This window comes from Grampus griseus (assembly GCF_964374135.1).
Source record: "Grampus griseus genome assembly, chromosome: 3".
In the NCBI taxonomy this organism is placed as follows: Eukaryota; Metazoa; Chordata; class Mammalia; order Artiodactyla; family Delphinidae; genus Grampus; species Grampus griseus.
Genome location: NC_139019.1, coordinates 108,159,374 through 108,177,183, shown reverse-complemented (window position 1 = coordinate 108,177,183; position 17,810 = coordinate 108,159,374). Strand labels below are relative to the sequence as shown.

At 38.3% G+C, this 17,810-nt stretch overlaps 1 protein-coding gene across 5 annotated transcripts in view; it reads right to left on the bottom strand.

Moving 5' to 3' along the window:
• Positions 1 to 1,648: 1,648 nt before the first annotated feature.
• CDC42SE2 (CDC42 small effector 2) overlaps positions 1,649 to 17,810 on the bottom strand; it is a 111,915-nt gene continuing 95,753 nt past the window's right edge. For all 5 annotated transcript variants that reach the window (XM_082651799.1, XM_082651800.1, XM_082651802.1 and 2 more), the window contains 2 exons: positions 2,375 to 2,491; positions 1,649 to 1,787 (listed from right to left, as the gene is read on the bottom strand). In XM_082651799.1, the coding sequence (XP_082507925.1) occupies positions 2,393 to 2,491 (99 nt within the window). In that variant the 3' untranslated portion in view covers positions 1,649 to 1,787; positions 2,375 to 2,392. The remainder of the gene's footprint in view (positions 1,788 to 2,374; positions 2,492 to 17,810) is intronic.

Below are 17,810 nucleotides of genomic sequence, written 5' to 3'. Positions count from 1 at the left end.
AAGGGACCATGCCTCCCTGTATTGTTCTAAGAGTTATAAAATCTGTAAAGTCAAAGTCAGAATAGAAGTAGACTACATAGCATCCAGCACTGACAGGGCCTTAAAGAGCTTTCCCACTGCAGTGCTCTGTCTGGCTGAACAGAATGACAGTGGTACTCAGGCAAAATCCAGAATGCAGTAGCAACACAACTAATGACATAAGATGAATTCAAGTTCAGAAGTTATTTATTAAACTGCAAAATACCTATTTTGACTGCTAAGCATCTAAGCATATATGTTTTTCCTTGACAGAGTCTCTGGGATTGACACCTATGAAGACTCAAAATTGAAGAACTATAAGGACTGAGTATTCTAGTGCCTGCTCTACTGGGTAAATTAAATCCAAAAGAACTGGGGGAAGAAATGCTTCCATGTTTTGCCTATATAAACCCAATATTTAGTTAGTTACTTTGCCTATATAAACCCAATATTTAGTTAGTTACCTGTTTCACAAGAACCTGTGACTAAGGTGAAGAGAAATGATCTCTTCCTTTATACAATTACCTAATTCCTTATAGCTTTCTAAGTCAGTTTTCAATTAAGCACCATTTCCTACATGAACTGTTACTCCTACCAAATGCAACTGTTACATAGGGCTGAACTGGACATAATTTAAACATTTTCATGAAAAAAACCACTAATTGGCTTAGCACTACACCCTTACGGGGAAGGAGAAGCATTTACAGAAATACAATTTGTGAAGAATAAACGTATTTTGGAACCTGAGCCAAAGGTTTCTCACCAATACCTTAATAAGTCACCATGCAGGTTGTTTTCACAGGCAACAACACAGCCAGGTCAACTGTTTGTTGCTCCTGGCAACTTCCATTGTCCCAAAATATGTGGAAGATGGAGAAGCCAATGACTGAAATCCACAGTTAGTTAGGAATACAGGCCAAACCTCAACAAACTGCTACTGGAAGCAACTGGATACCATAATATTAAACATAGACATGTGAAAACAGAATGAGCACACAAAGAAATGAACAGCTGCTAAGATCACAATGCTCAGAGTCAGACCCAATGAGGGTATTACCACACACACACACACAGATACATCTCACCATACCTGTTTACAATCCCAGGCCCTTGCTCTCAAATAAATATATTGAACATTTACAACAGAATGAATGCCTTATGAATGCAAGCTTTTATTATAACTCTAAATAAAAGTCATACTTCTAAAATAAGCTACAAATTGCTTTTTTTTTGTGAAACTGATGTGACTTGGTGCCACAGCTAACCTTTCTCTCATAGCAGCAGTATCATCAGCCCGTGGCAGCAAGGAAATGTTCATTTCTGGCATCCCATGGGCTCCCATACAGGCAACTTCATAAAGCATGCAGATACTACTCTGCTGAAGTTTCAAATGAATAGAAGTGATCATTGTGCTTATGGATCTCATACCTTCCAAAATATACATAAATGGTGACAAATTAAAATAGCAGTTCTTTGCTTACCAATAAAATCATAAGGCAGAGGGGATGGAGGTGGAAAGAGAAATTGTTAAAAATGCGGGAAAAAATGCAAAACAGTGCTAGCATTCACAAAAAAGATCATGCTAAAATCAGATCCATATTCATAAAAATCAATCATTAAGCCACAATCCAAAGAACTCTGTCCGTGAGTCCAAAGGCATGCATGCCAGCTGAAGGAAATGCAGGATTCTTCTGACAATAGTTTCTTCAGAGCAGAATAGTAACGTGTCACTGGAGTAATCACAACAGGGTGAACAAGACGCCATCACACTTTTTTGCAATTGAAAAGGAAAGAAAAGTAATTACAATAAAAAAAATTAAACAACAGTGGAAACAAAACATAGAAATTCACAGTGACCTATAAAACCAAAGCATAATCCAAATGATTTTTACCCTTTAGGGGTTCATGCCTCTTAATAGTTGTCTTTTTAATTTGAAAACTTCTTTATAATGAAAGATTTATCTGTAATGGTATTAAATATAAAATCACTACACACGGGATTTCATGCAGTATTAATACTCAGTAACTTCACTCATGTTTAAAGGACACATAAGAGACATCTTGTCACTAGAATCTCAAAGCCTCCCCCCAAACAAGATGTCTTAAAGCATTTAAAGTTTCTCATAAGGAAAACAACCACCTGAAACTAATATTCAAAATGCAGTAACTGCCTAAGGTCATCACTTGGCCAACTAAAGTATTTTTACCTTTTCTAGGAAGTTCACAGTTTTTAAAAAATAAGAACAAGATATTTATTTTTTAACCCCAAGATTGAACTAAGGCTGTTTATGTCATCAGCTGTTAGTGAGTGGCCATGTATGATCTGAACTTCCAGCCTGTGCTCTGAGGTACTCACTGGAGGAGGGGTCCAGGGCTATCCTGCCTTCATGTCCACGAGCTGCATCTGCACGTTGGCAGCCATGCCACCCCCGTAGCCTCCCTTGGACTGCATCTGGTTCTGAATGGAGCTAACCTGCAACAAGACAAGAACAGAACCAGTCAGGAACTAGGGCCACTGCAAGTAAGCAATTCTTGCCTAATATTTTAGCTGGGCTGCTTTTCCCAAAAGGGTACCTTTTATAGACTTAAACTTGTTCTCATTAAAGGCAAAATGCTGAAGCTAGTGACTGAAGCATTTTTTTTGCCACAACTCCCTCTTCACCCATCCCCCCACTCCTGCAACTTTCTCCACTTGGCAATTACAAAAACGTTTTGTAATTCACAAGGCACATTTCAAAAGCAGTTAAAAAGATACAGATGAACTCAACTTTGTCCCTCAAACACCTTAATTTACAAACACCTCACATATATGATCACCTCAATTACCTGGATTAGAATCAGATTCAAAAATAAATATGAATGAAACTAAACCAGAGGTAAACTTTAAAAGTCCATGTGGGACTTCCCTGGTGGCACAGTGGTTAAGAATCCGCCTGCCAGTGCAGGGGACACAGGTTCGAGCCCTGGTACAGGAAGATCCCACATGTCACGGAGCAACAAAGCCTGTGAGCCACAACTACTGAGCCTGTGTGCCGCAATTACTGGAGCCCACGCGACTAGAGCCCATGCTCTGCAACAAGAGAAGCCACCGCGATGAGAAGCCTGCGCACTGCAATGAAAAGTAGCCCCCGCTCGCCACAACTAGAGAAAGCCCGTGTGCAGCAACGAAGACCCAATGCAGCCAAAAATACATAAATGAATAAATTTTTTAAAGTCCATATGGTAAAATTTACATACTTAATACAGTCTTAGTATAGTCTGATAAAGTGAAAAGGAGTATAAGAATCCAAAGACTTGGAACATTCAAAGCAAGTTTAGCCAGAGGCCACACCCCAGGAGACATATGAGCCCAGGGTGGAATCATCATTCTCTCCAGCTTTTATCACGTGGTTAGAGCCCCTGAACTTTTGACTCATCCTCTGCCTGAGCCTGCAAACAACATCCCCTTAACAGCCCTCAGGGAACAGGCTGGTCTCAGGTTTACAAGGATGGCTTCAAAATATGACATCATGTAACCCTCACAACAACACCAGGAAGAAGCACTAGACAGTGAACCTGTGAAACCCTAGGCATCCTATCCTCAACCCTGATAAAGGCAGAACTCCAGGCCTGTGCACTCATTTTCTCTACCTGCAACCTTGCTGAGTGGCCCCAGGAGTGCCATATACCCTCCAGGACTTCATTAACCAACCTTCTAAAAATAAAAATACAAAAACCATAATTTTATATGTACCAATGAAGTTTCCTTGGAATAGGACATAAAACTGGTGCAGTTAAAAGCAAGCAATTGCCAAACCACCAGCAAGAGAGAAACACAGATCCACCCGTCAGCAGACAGGGTGCCTAAAGTCATACTGAGCTCACAACCACCTATAAACACACCCCTTGACACAGCACTGGCCACCAGAGGGATAAGACCCAGCTCCACCCACCAGCAAGAAGGCACCAGTCCCTCCCACCAGGAAACCTCCAGAAGCCTGAGGACCACTCTCACCCACCAGAGGGCAGACACCAGAAGAGGAGCTATGATACTCCAGCCTGCATAAAGGAGTCCACAAAGAAGGTGAGACAAAATGAGATGGCAGAGAAATATGTTTCAGACGAAACAACAAGATAAAGACCCACAAGAACTAAATGAAGAGGAGATAGGCAACCTACCTGAAAAAGAATTTAGAGTAATGATAGTAAAGATGATACAAAATCGTGGGAAAAGAATGGAGGCACAGATTGAGAAGTTACAAGAAATGTTTAACAAAGAGCTAGAGGATGTAATGAACAAATAAAGATGAACAATAACTGCAATGAAAAATACACTAGAAGGAATCAACAGCAGAATGACTGAGGGAGAAAAATAAGTGAGCTAGAAGACAATGTTGGAAATCACTGCCACAGAACAAAGAAAAAAGAATGAAATGAGGACAGTCTCCGAGACCTCTGGGAAACATTAAAACATACCAACCTTTGCATTTTAAGGGTGCAAGAAGAGAGAAAGGGCCCAAGATAATAATATCTGAAGAGATCATAGCCGAAAACTTCCCTAACATGAGAAAGGAAACACTGAAGTCCAGGAAGCGCAGAGTCCCATAAAACATGACCCCAAGTGGGAACGCACCAACATGCATATTAATCGAACTGATAAAAATTAAAGACAAAGAAAAAAATATTAAAAACACCAAGGGAAAAGCAACAAATAACATACAAGGGAAACCCCATAAGATTTATCAGGTGATTTTTCAGTATAAACTCTGCAGGCCAGAAGGAAGTGGCACAATATATTTAAAGTGATTAAAGGGAAAAACCTACAACCAAGAATACTCTACGCAGCAAGGCTCTCATTTAGATTTGATGGAGAAATCAAAAGCTTTACAGGGGCCTCCCTGGTGGCACAGTTGTTAAGAATCTGCCTGCCAATGCAGGGGTTCGATCCCACATGCCGCGGAGCAACTAAGCCTGTGTGCCACAACTACTGAAGCCCACATGCCTAGAGCCTGTGCTCCACAACAAGAGAAGCCACTGCAACGAGAAGCCCACACTGCATCCAAGAGTAGCCCCTGCTTGCCGCAACTAGAGAAAGCCAGCACGTGGCAACGAAGACCCAACACAGCCAAAAAATAAAAAGGCTTTACACACAAGCAAAAGATAAGAGAATTTAGTACCACCAAACCAGCATTACAACAAATCTGAAAGGAACATCTCTAGGTGGAAAAGAAGAGACCACAACTAGACTCAAGAAAGTACGAATGGGGAAGTTCACTGGCAGAAGCAAACATAAAGTAAAGGTAGGAAATCTTCCACACACAAACAGAATATCAAAACCAGCAATCATGAGGAAAGTACAGATGCAGGATATTGGAAATGCATTTGAAATAAAGATATCAACCATTTAAAACAATCTTGTACATACACAGACTACTATAGCAAAACCTCATGGGAACCACAAACCAAAAATCTAGAATAGCTACACACACAAAAAAGAAAAAAGCAATCCAAACACATCACTAAAGATAAGACATCAAGGGACTTCCCTGGTGGACCAGTGGTTAAGACTCTGCACTTCCATTGCAGGGGCCACAAATTCAATCCCTGATCTGGGAACTAAGATCCTGCATGTCACTCAGCATGCCCCCCCACCCCAAAAAAAAGACAAAAGAGAGAAAGAGAAAAAAGTAGACATTAAATCACAAGAGAATAAAAGAGGAAGGGAAGAAACATGACCTTAAGAAACAAATCCAAAACAATTAAAAAAATAGCAAGTACGTACATATCAATAATTACCTTAATGTTAATGGATTAAATGCTCCAACCAAAAGACATAGACTGGCTGAAACAAAAACAGGACCTATATATATGCTGTCTACAAGAGACACACTTCAGATCAAAGGACACATGCAGACTAAAAGTGAGAGGATGGAAAAAGGTATTCCATACAAATGGAAATCAAAAGAAAACTGCAGTACCAATACTCATATCAGACAAAATAAACTTTAAAATAAAAATAAAGACTGTTACAAGACAAAGAAGGACATTACATAATGGTAAAGGGATCAATCCAAGAAGATATAACGATTACAAATATATATACACCCAACAAAGGAGCACCTCAATACATAAGGAAAATGCTAACAGCTATAAAAGAAGAAATCGACAGTAGCACAACAATAGTGGGGAACTTTAACACCTCACTTACGCCAATGGACAGATCATCTAGACAGAAAATAAGGAAACAAAAGCTTTAAATGACAGAATAGGCCTGATAGATTTCATTGATATTTACAGGACATTCCATCCAAAAACAGCAGATATAGTTTCTTCTCAAAGGCACACAGAGCATTCTACAGGATAGATCACATCTTGAGTCACAAATCAAGCCTTGGTAAATTTCAGAAAATTGAAATCATACCAAGCATCATTTCTGACCACAGCGCTATGGGATTAGAAACTACAGGGAAAAAAAATGTAAAACAAAAACAAAAAAACACATGGAGGCTAAACAATGGTACTAAACAACCAATGGATCATTGAAAAACTCAAAGAAGAAATGAGAAAATACCTCGAGACAAATGTCAATGAAAACACAATGGTCCAAAGTTTTGGGGGTGCAGCAAAAGCAGTTCCAAGAGGAAAGTTTATAGAACTACAATCGTACCTCAGGAAGCAAGAAAAATCTCAAATAAACAACCTAACCTTACACCTAAAACAACTAGAGAAAGAACAACAAACAAAACCCAAGGTTAGTAGAAAGAAAGAAATCATAAAGATCAGAGCAGAAATAAATGAAACAGACAGACAAAACAATAGCAAAGATCAATAAAACTAAAAGCTGGTTCTTGGAAAGATAAACAAAATTAATAAACCTTTAGCCAGACCCACCAAGAAAAAAGGGAAAGGACTCAAATCAATAAAATTAGAAATGAAAAAGGAGAGTTACAACAGACACCACAGAAATACAAAGGACCATAAGTTGACTACAAACAACTATATGCCAATAAAATGGACAAGCCAGAAGAAATGGACAAACTCTTACAAAGATACAATCTTCCAAGACTGAACCAGGAAGAAAAAGAAAATATGAACAGACCAATCACAAGTAGTGAAATTATAGGGCTTCCCTGGTGGCACAGGGGTTGAGAATCCGCCTGCTGATGCAGGGGACACAGGTTCGTGCCCCAGTCCGGGAAGATCCCACATGCCACAGAGCGGCTAGGCCTGTGAACCATGGCCACTGAGCCTGCACGTCCAGAGCCTGTGCTCCGCAAGGGGAGAGGCCACAACAGTGAGAGGCCCGCATACTGCAAAAAAAAAATGTGGAACAAGTACTGAAATTGAAACAGTGATTAAAAAAATTCCAACAAGCAAAAGTCCAGGACCAGATGGCTTCACAGGCAAATGCTATCAAACATTTAGAGAAGAGTTAACACCTACCCTCCTGAAACCCTTCCAAAAGATTACGGAGAAAAGACACTCCCAAGCTCATTCTATGAGGCCAACACTACCCTGATACTGAAACTAGACAAAGACACCACACACAAAAAAGAAAATTACAGGCCAGTATCACCAATGAACGGAGACACAAAAATACTCAAAGTACTAGCAAACTGAATCCAACAATATATTAAAAGGATCGTACATTATGATCAAGTGGGATTTATCCCAGGGATGCAAGAATTCTTCAATATCTTCAAATCAATCAGTGTGCTACATACACCACAGTAATAAACTGAATGAAAACCATGTGATCATCTCAATAGATACAGAAAAAGCTTCTGAGAAAATTCAACACCGATTTATGATAAAAGCTCTTCAGCAAGTGGGAATAGAGGGAACCTACCTCAACATAATAGAGGCCATATATGACACACCCACAGCTAACATCATTCTCAATGATGAAAACCTGAAAGCGTTCCCTCTAAGATCAGGAACAAGACAAGGATGTCCACTGTCACCACTTTCATTCAAAACACTTTTGCAAGTCCTAGACCCAGCAATCAGAGAAGAAAAAGAAATAAAAGGAATACAAACTGGAAAAGAAGAAGTAAAACTGTCACTGTTTGCAGATGACATGATACTATACATAGAGAATCCTAAAGATGCCACCAGAAAACTATAATCAATGAATTTGGTAAAGTAGCAGGGTACGAAATTAATGCATAGAAATATCTTGGATTCCTATATACTAATGATAAAAAATCTGGAAAAGAAATTAAGGAAACACTCCCATTTACCATTGGAACAAAAAGAATAAAATACCTAGGAATAAACCTACCTAGGGAGACAAAAGACCTGTATGCAGAAAAGTATAAGACACTGATGAAAGAAAGTAAAGATGATACAAACAGATGGAGAGATACCATGTGCCTGGATTCGAAGAATCAATATTGTGAAAATGACCATACTACCCAAGGCAATCTACAGATTCTACGCAATCCCTATCAAATTACCAATGACGTTTTCCAGAGAACTAGAACAAAAAATTATTAAAGACACAGAAGACTCCAAGTAATCAAAGCAATCCTGAGAAAGAAAAATGGAGCTGGAGAAATCAGGCTCCCTGACTTGAGACTAACTACAAACTAACAGTAATCAAAATAGTATGGTAAAGGCACAGAAACAGAAATAGAGATCAGTGGAACAGGATAGAAAGCCCAGAAATAAACTCACAAATCTATGGTCACCTAATCTATAACAAAGGAGGCAAGAAAGCTACAGTAATCAAGACAGTATGGTACTGGCACAAAAGCCAGTACAGATCAATGATACAGGATAGAATGCCCAGAAATAAACCCAAGCACATATGGTCACTTAATTTACGACAACAGAGGCAAGAAATACAATGGAGAAAGGACAGCCTCTTCAATAAGTGGTGCTGCGAAAACTGGACAGCTACATGGAAAAGAATGAAATTAGAACACTCCCTAACACCATACACAAAAATAAACTCAAAATGGATTAAAGACCTAAATGTTAGACCAGACACTATAAAACTCTTAGAGGAAAACTAGCAAAAACACTCTTTGATATAAACCACAGCAAGATCTTTTTTGACCCACCTCCTAGAATTAACAGAAATAAAAACCAAAACAAACAAATGGGAGTTAATTAAACTTAAAAGCTTTTGCACAGCAAAGGAAACGATAATCAAGATGAAAAGCCAACCCTCAGAATGGGAGAAAATATTTGCAAATGAAACAACAAAGGATTAATTTCCAAAGTATACAAACAGCTCATAGAGCTCAGTATCAAAAAAACAATCCAGTTAAATAATTGGTGGAAGACCTAAAAAGACATTTCACCAAGGAAGACATACAGATGGCCAAAGAGGAGCATGAAAAGATGCTCAACATCACTAATTATTAGAGAAATGCACATAAAAACTACAATGAGGTATCACCTCACACCAGTCAGAATGGCAATTATGAAATAAGTAAGAAGGAATGGTGGTGAAAAGGGAACCCTCCTGCACTGTTGGTGGGAATGTAAATTGATACAACCACTATGGAAAACAGTACGGAGGTTCCTTAAAAAACTAAAAATAGAACTACCATATGACCCAGGAATCCCACTACTGGGCATATACCCTGAGAAAACCATAATTCAAAAAGAGACATGTACCACAATGTTCACTGAAGCACTATTTACAATAGCCAGGATATGGAAACAACCTAAGTGTCCATCATCAGATGAATGCATAAAGAAGATGTGGCACATATATACAATGGAATATTACTCAGCCATAAAAAGAAACAAAATTGAGCTATTTGTAATGAGGTGGATAGACCTAGAGTCTGTCATACAGAGTGAAGTAAGTCAGAAAGAGAAAGACAAATACCGTATGCTAACACATATATATGGAATTTAAGGAAAAAAAAATGTCATGAAGAACCTAGGGGTAAGACAGGAATAAAGACACAGACCTACTAGAGAACGGACTTGAGGATATGGGGAGGGGGAAGGGTGAGCTGTGAAAAAGCGAGAGAGAGGCATGGACATATATACACTACCAAACGTAAGGTAGATAGCTACTGGGAAGCAGCCGCATAGCACAGGGAGATCAGCTCGGTGCTTTGTAACCGCCTGGAGGGGTGGGATAGGGAGGGTGGGAGGGAGGGAGATGCAAGAGGGAAAAGATACGGGAACATATGTATATGTATAACTGATTCACTTTGTTATAAAGCAGAAACTAACACACCATTCTAAAGCAATTATATCCCAATAAAGATATTAAAAAAAACTGGAATTTTGGAGAAAAAAATAATAAAAAAAAATACACAATGGAGAAAAGACAGTCTCTTCAATAAGCGGTGCTGGGAAAAACAGAGAGCTACACGTAAAAGAAATAAATTAGAACACTCTCTAACACCATACACGAAATTCAACTCAAAATGGATCAAAGACCTAAATGAAAGGCCAGACACTATAAAACTCTTAGAAGAAAACATAGGCAGAACATGCTCTGACATAAATTGCAACAATATCTTTTGGGATCTACCTCCTAGAGTAATGATAATTAAAACAAAAATAAACAAATGGGACCTAATGAAACTTAAAAGCTTCTGCACAGCAAAAGAAACCATAAGCAATACAAAAAGACAACGCACACAATGAGAGAAAATATTTGCAAATGAAGCAACCGACAAGGGATTAATGTACAAAATATACAAATGGCTCATACAGCTGAATATCAAAAAACCAAAAAAACAATTCCAAAAATGGGCAAGGAAGAAGAACTACAATCCTGCAGCCTGTGGAACAAAAAACCACATGCACAGAAAGACAAGATAAAAAGGCAGAGGGCTATGTACCAGATGAAGGAACAAGATACAACCCCAGAAAAACAACTAAATGAAGTGGAGATAGGCAACCTTCTAGAAAAAGATTTCAGAATGATAGTAAAGATGATCCAGGACCTTGGGAAAACGATGGAGGCAAAGATGGAGAAGATGCAAGAAATGTTTAACAAAGACCTAGAAGAATTAAAGAAGAAACAAACAGAGATGAACAATACAATAACTGAAATGAAAACTACACTAGAAGGAATAAATAGCAGAATAACTGAGGCAGAAGAATGGATAAGTGACCTGGAAGACAGAATGGTGGAATTCATTGCTGCGGAACAGAATAAAGAAAAAAGAATGAAAAGAAATGAAGACGGCCTAAGAGATCTCGGGGATAATATTAAATGCAACAACATTCGCATTATAGGAGTCCCGGAAGGAGAAGAGACAGAGAAAGGACCAGAGAAAATATCTGAAGAGATTACAGTCGAAAACTTCCCTAACATGGGAAAGGAAACAGCCACCCAAGTCCAGGAAGTGCAGCGAGTCCCATACAGGATAAAGCCAAGGAGAAACACGCCAAGACACACAGTAATCAAATTGGCAAAAATTAAACACAAAGAAAAATTATTGAAAGCAGCAAGGGAAAAACGACAAATAACATACAAGGGAACTCCCATAAGGTTAACCGGTGATTTCTCAGCAGAAACTCTACAAGCCAGAAGGGAGTGGCATGATATAATTAAAGTGATGAAAGGGAAGAAGCTACAACCAAAATTACTCTACCCTGCAAGGATCTCAATCAGATTCGATGCAAAAATCAAAAGCTCTACAGACAAGCAAAAGCTAAGAGAATTCAGCACCACCAAACCAGCTCTACAACAAATGCTAAAGGAACTTCTCTAAGTGGGAAACACAAGAGAAGAAAAGGATCTACAAAAACAAACCCATAACAATTAAGAAAATGGTCATAGGAACATACATATCAATAATTACCTTAAACGTGAACGGATTAAATGCTCCAACCAAAAGACACAGGCTTCCTGAATGGATACAAAAACAAGACCCATCTATATGATATCTACAAGAGACCCACTTCAGACCTAGGGACACATACAGACTGAAAGTGAGGGGATGGAAAAAGATATTCCATGCAAATGGAAATCAAAAGAAAGCTGGAGTAGCTAGACTCATATCAGATAAAATAGACTTTAAAATAAAGAATGTTACAAGAGACAAGGAAGGACACTACAAAATGATCAAGGGATCAATCCAAGAAGAAGATATAACAGTTATAAATATATACACATCCGACACAGGAGCACCTCAATACATAAGGCAACTGCTAAGAGCTATTAAAAAAAAAAAATCGACAGTAACACAATAATAGTAGGGGATTTTAACACCTCACTTACACCAATGGACAGATCATCCAAAATGAAAATAAATAAGGAAACAGAAGCTTTAAATGACACAATAGACCAGATAGATTTCATTGATATCTATAGGACATTCCGTCCAAAAACAGCAGTTTACACTTTCTTCTCAAGAGCACATGGAACATTCTCCAGGATAGATCACATATTGGGTCACAAATCAAGCCTCAGTAAATTTAAGAAAACTGAAATCATATCAAGCACCTTTTCTGACAACAGTGCTATGAGATTAGAAATGAATTACAGGGAAAAAACCGTAAAAAACACAAACACACGGAGGCTAAACAATACGTTACTAAATAACCAAGAGATCACTGAAGAAATCAAAGAGGAAATCAAAAAATACCTAGAGACAAATGACAATGAAAACACGATGATCCAAAATATATGGGATGCAGCAAAAGGAATTCTAAGAGGGAAGTTTACAGCTATACAAGCCTACCTCAAGAAACAAGAAAAATCTCAAGTAAACAATCTAACCTTACACCTAAAGGAACTAGAGAAAGAACAACAAACAAAACCCAAAGTTAGCAGAAGGAAAGAAATCATAGAGATACGAGCAGAAATAAATGAAATAGAAACAAAGAAAACAATAGCAAAGATCAATAAAACTAAAAACTGATTCTTTGAGAAGATCAACAAAATTGATAAACCATTAGCCAGACTCATCAAGAAAAAGGGAGAGGACTCAAATCAACAGAAGTTACAAAAGACACCACAGAAATACAAAGCATCCTAAGAGACTACTACAAGCAACTCTATGCCAATAAAATGGACAACCTGGAAGAAATGGACAATTCTTAGAAAGGTATAACCTTCCAAGATTGAACCAGGAAGAAACAGAAAATATGAACAGACCAATCACAAGCACTGAAATTGAAAATGTGATTAAAAATCTTCCAGCAAACAAAAGTCCAGGACCAGATGGCTTCACAGATGAATTCTATCAAACATGTAGAGAAGAGCTAACACCTATCCTCAAACTCTTCCAAAAAATTGCAGAGGAAGGAACACTCTTAAACTCATTCTATGAGGCCACCATCACCCTGATACCAAAACCAGACAAAGACACTACAAAAAAGGAAATGACAGACCAATATCACCGATGAAAATAGATGCAAAAATCCTCAACAAAATATTAGCAAACAGAATCCAACAACACATTAAAAGGATCATACACCATGATTAAGTGGGATTTATTCCAGAGATGCAAGGATTCTTCAATATACACCAATCAATCAATGTCATACACCATATCAACAAATTGAAGAGTAAAAACCATATGATCATCTCAATAGATGCAGAAAAAAGCTTTTGACAAAATTCAACACCCATTTATGATAAAAACTCTCCAGAAAGTGGGCATAGAGGGAAGCTACCTCAACATAATAAAGGCCATATATGACAAACCCACAGCAAACATCATTCTCAATGGTAAAAAACTGAAAGAATTTCCTCTAAGATCAGGAATGAGACAAGGATGTCCACTCTCACCACTATTATTCAACATAGTTTTGGAAGTCCTAGCCACGGCAATCAGAGAAGAAAAAGAAATAAAAGGAATACAAATTGGAAAAGAAGAAGTAAAACTGTCAATGTTTGCACATGACACGATACTATACATAGAGAATCCTAAAAATGCCACCAGAAAACTACTAGAGCTAATTTATGAATTTGGTAAAGTTACAGGATACAAAATTAATGCAGAGAAATCTCTTGCATTCCTATACACTAATGATGAAAAATCTGAAAGACAAATTATGGAAACACTCCCATTTACCACTGCAACAAAAAGAATAAAATACCTAGGAATAAACCTACCTAGGGAAACAAAAGACCTGTATGCAGAAAACTATAAGACACTGATGAAAAAGATTAATGATGATACCAACAGATGGAAAGATATACCATGCTCTTGGATTGGAAGAATCAATACTGGGAAAAATGACTATACTACCCAAAGCAATCTACAGATTCAATGAAATCCCTATCAAATTACCAAAGGCGTTTTTTGTTTTTGTTTTTGTTTTGCGGTATGCGGGCCTCTCACTGTTGGGGCCTCTCTCGTTGCGGAGCACAGGCTCCGGACGCGCAGGCTCAGCGGCCATGGCTCATGGGCCCAGCCGCTCCGCGGCATGTGGGATCTTCCCAGACTGGGGCACGAACCGGTGTCCCCTGCATCGGCAGGCAGACTCTCAACCACTGTGCCACCAGGGAAGCCCACCAATGGCATTTTTTATGGAACTAGAACCAATCATCTTAAAATCTGTATGGAGACACAAAAGACCCCGAATAGCCAAAGCAGTCTTGAGGGAAAAAAACGGAGCTGGAGGAATCAGACTCCCTGACTTCAGACTATACTACAGAGCTACAGTAATCAAGACAATATGGTACTGGCACAAAAACAGAAACATAGATCAATGGAACAAGATAGAAAGCCCAGAGATAAACCCACGCACCTATGGTCAACTAATCTAGGACAAAGGAGGCAAGGATGTACAACGGAGAAAAGACAGTCTCTTCAATAAGTGGTGCTGGGAAAAGTGGACAGCTACATATAAAAGAATGAAATTAGAACACTCCCTACCACCATACAGAAAAATAAACTCAAAATGGATTAGGGACCTAAATGTAAGACCGGACACTATAAAACTCTTGGAGGAAAACATAGGAAGAACACTCTTTGACATAAATCACAGCAAGATCTTTTTTGATCCACCTCCTAGAGTAATGGAAATAAAAACAAAAATAAACAAATGGGAACTAATGAAACTTCAAAGCTTTTGTACAGCAAAGGAAACCATAAACAAGACGAAAAGACAACCCTCAGAATGGGAGAAAATATTTGCAAAGGAATCAACGGATAAAGGATTAATCTCCAACATATATAAACAGCCCATCCAGGTCAATATGAAATAAACAAACAACCCAATCCAAAATTGGGCAGAAGACCTAAATAGACATTTCTCCAAAGAAAACATACAGATGGCCAAGAAGCACATGAAAAGCTGCTCAACCTAATTATTAGAGAAATGCAAGTCAAAAGTACAATGAGGTATCACCTCACACCAGTTAGAATGGGCATCATCAGAAAATCTACAAAGAACAAATGCTGGAGAGGATGTGGAGAAAAGGGAACCGTCTTGCACTGTTGGTGGGAATGTAAATTGATACAGCCACTATAGAGAACAGTATGGAGGTTCCTTAAAAAACTACAAATAGAATTACCATATGATCCAGCAATCCCACTACTGGGCATATACCCAGAGAAAACCATAATTCAAAAAGACACATGCACCCCAGTGTTCAGTGCAGCACTATTTACAATAGCCAGGTCATGGAAGCAACCTAAATGCCCACTGACAGACGAATGGATAACGAAGTTGTGGTACGTATATACAATGGAATATTACTCAGCCATAAAAAGGAATGAAATTTGTTGAGACATGGATGGATCTAGAGACTGTCATACAGAGTGAAGTAAGTCAGTAAGAGAAAATCAAGTATCGTATATTAATGCATGTATGTGGAACCTAGAAAAATGGTACAGACACCAAGGGGGAAAACCGCATTGGGGTGGGGATGGTGGTGTGCTGAATTGGGCGACTGGGATTGACATGTATACACTGATGTGTATAAAATTGATGACTAATAAGAACATGCAGTATAAAAAAACAAAAAAAAAACAACTAATACTGAACTTTCTTTGGGTTATTTGTATGGAAATATGTTAATATAAATGTTTCAGACATTACAGGAAACTTCTAAAAATCTTATACGTTCTGGTTTAATGTTGTAAGTCATAATTCTAGTTATTACTTTAAAATGTATATCTTCTCAGAAATAACTAAATTTCCTTGTCAATTGCATTATTATGAACTTTCATCAAATCTTTATCCGTGGTCATTTTTAAGTCTTTTGTCATTTACAGACAGTTCTGGGTGTACTCTGATGCTTTTGCAAAAGTGTTCCTGATAAAAGGGTTTCATCTTCAAGGAATTCATGGAAAAGACTCTGACAAGTACAGGTTTCTGGTAACTGACAATACTGCTGAACTGAATAAGCATTTTCAGAACTCTAATGGAAAACTGATGAATTCGTCAAAGTGCTAACAAAAGATCAAGATGACAAAAAAAATTAATTACATGGGACTGAGTGAACTGATGAGGATGATTATAATTTTTGTGACTTTGTTTGAATTTTAAAAAAAATGGGCAAAAGATCTAAATAGACATTTCTCCAAAGAAGACATACAGATGGCCAAAAAGCAAAAGAAAGATGCTCAACATCACTAATTATCAGAGAAAAGCAAATCAAAATTACAATGAGGTATCACCTCACACTGGTCAGAATGGCCATCATCAAACATTCTACAAACAGTAAATGCTGGACAGGGTGTGGGAAAAAGATACCCTCCTGCACTGTTGGTCGAATGTAAATGGTACAACCACTATGGAGAACAGTATGAGGTTCCTTAAAAAACTAAAAACAGAACTACCATATCCAGCAATCCCACTCCTGGGCATACATCTGAAGAAAACTATAATATTTACGAAAGGATACATGCATCCCTATGTTCATAGTAGCACTATTTACAATAGCCAAGACATGGAAGCAACCTAAATGTCATCCCAAATTATTTACAAAACAGAAAGAGTCACAGATGTAGAAAACAATCTTATGATTACCAGGGAGGATGGGATCTTGGGAGGGATAAATTGGGAGACTGGGCTCGACATATACACTAGTATATATAAAATAGATAACTAATAAGGACCTACTGCATAGCACAGAGAACTCTACTCAATACTCTGTAATGGCCAATACGGGAACAGAAGCTAAAAGAGTGGATATATGTATATATATAACTGATTCATTTTGCTGTACACCTGAAACTAACACCACATTGTAAATCAACTATGTTCCAACAACAACAAAAGAATCCAAAGACTTGGACTGTAATCCAAACTTCTTTATTAATATTTTAACTCTGGGTGAACTATCTATCCTCTGTGCATATCAGGCTTCTTATCTGTAAAATGATTAAAGATGATAACCTTTCCTAACCACATTACAGGGCTACTTTCTAGTAGACTGTGAGATATATAAATGCTCGGGTATTTTCTCTTTTTTCCTGGCCATGATGCACGGCATGTGGAATCTTAGTTCCCGGATCAGGGATCGAACCTGTGACCCCTGTGGTGGAAGCGCCGAGTGTTAACCACTGGACCGCCAGGGAAGTCCCGCTGGGATGTTTTCTTACTTTGCCAAAACAAAGTCACAAAGTTACGTGCGAACTGCAAAGAGTTCTTAGTGTATCCTATCTTAGTTCATAGCAATTAGAAGCATTTTGGAAGCAGAGAACGAGCGAATCAAGCTAGACTTCTAGAAAAAGGGGCAACAGGAAGGTTTGGGATATGACGGCCTAACAGTCAACGGTGAGAGCACTGGCAGTCTGGTCTAATGCACAGAAACAGCTCAAAGGGCCCTTCACATTTCTAGGACCCAGGGAGGTGAGAAGGGGGTGGGAGCACCACCCACTCGTTAATCTACTTATCAAATACTTAATCACAAAAAACATGAT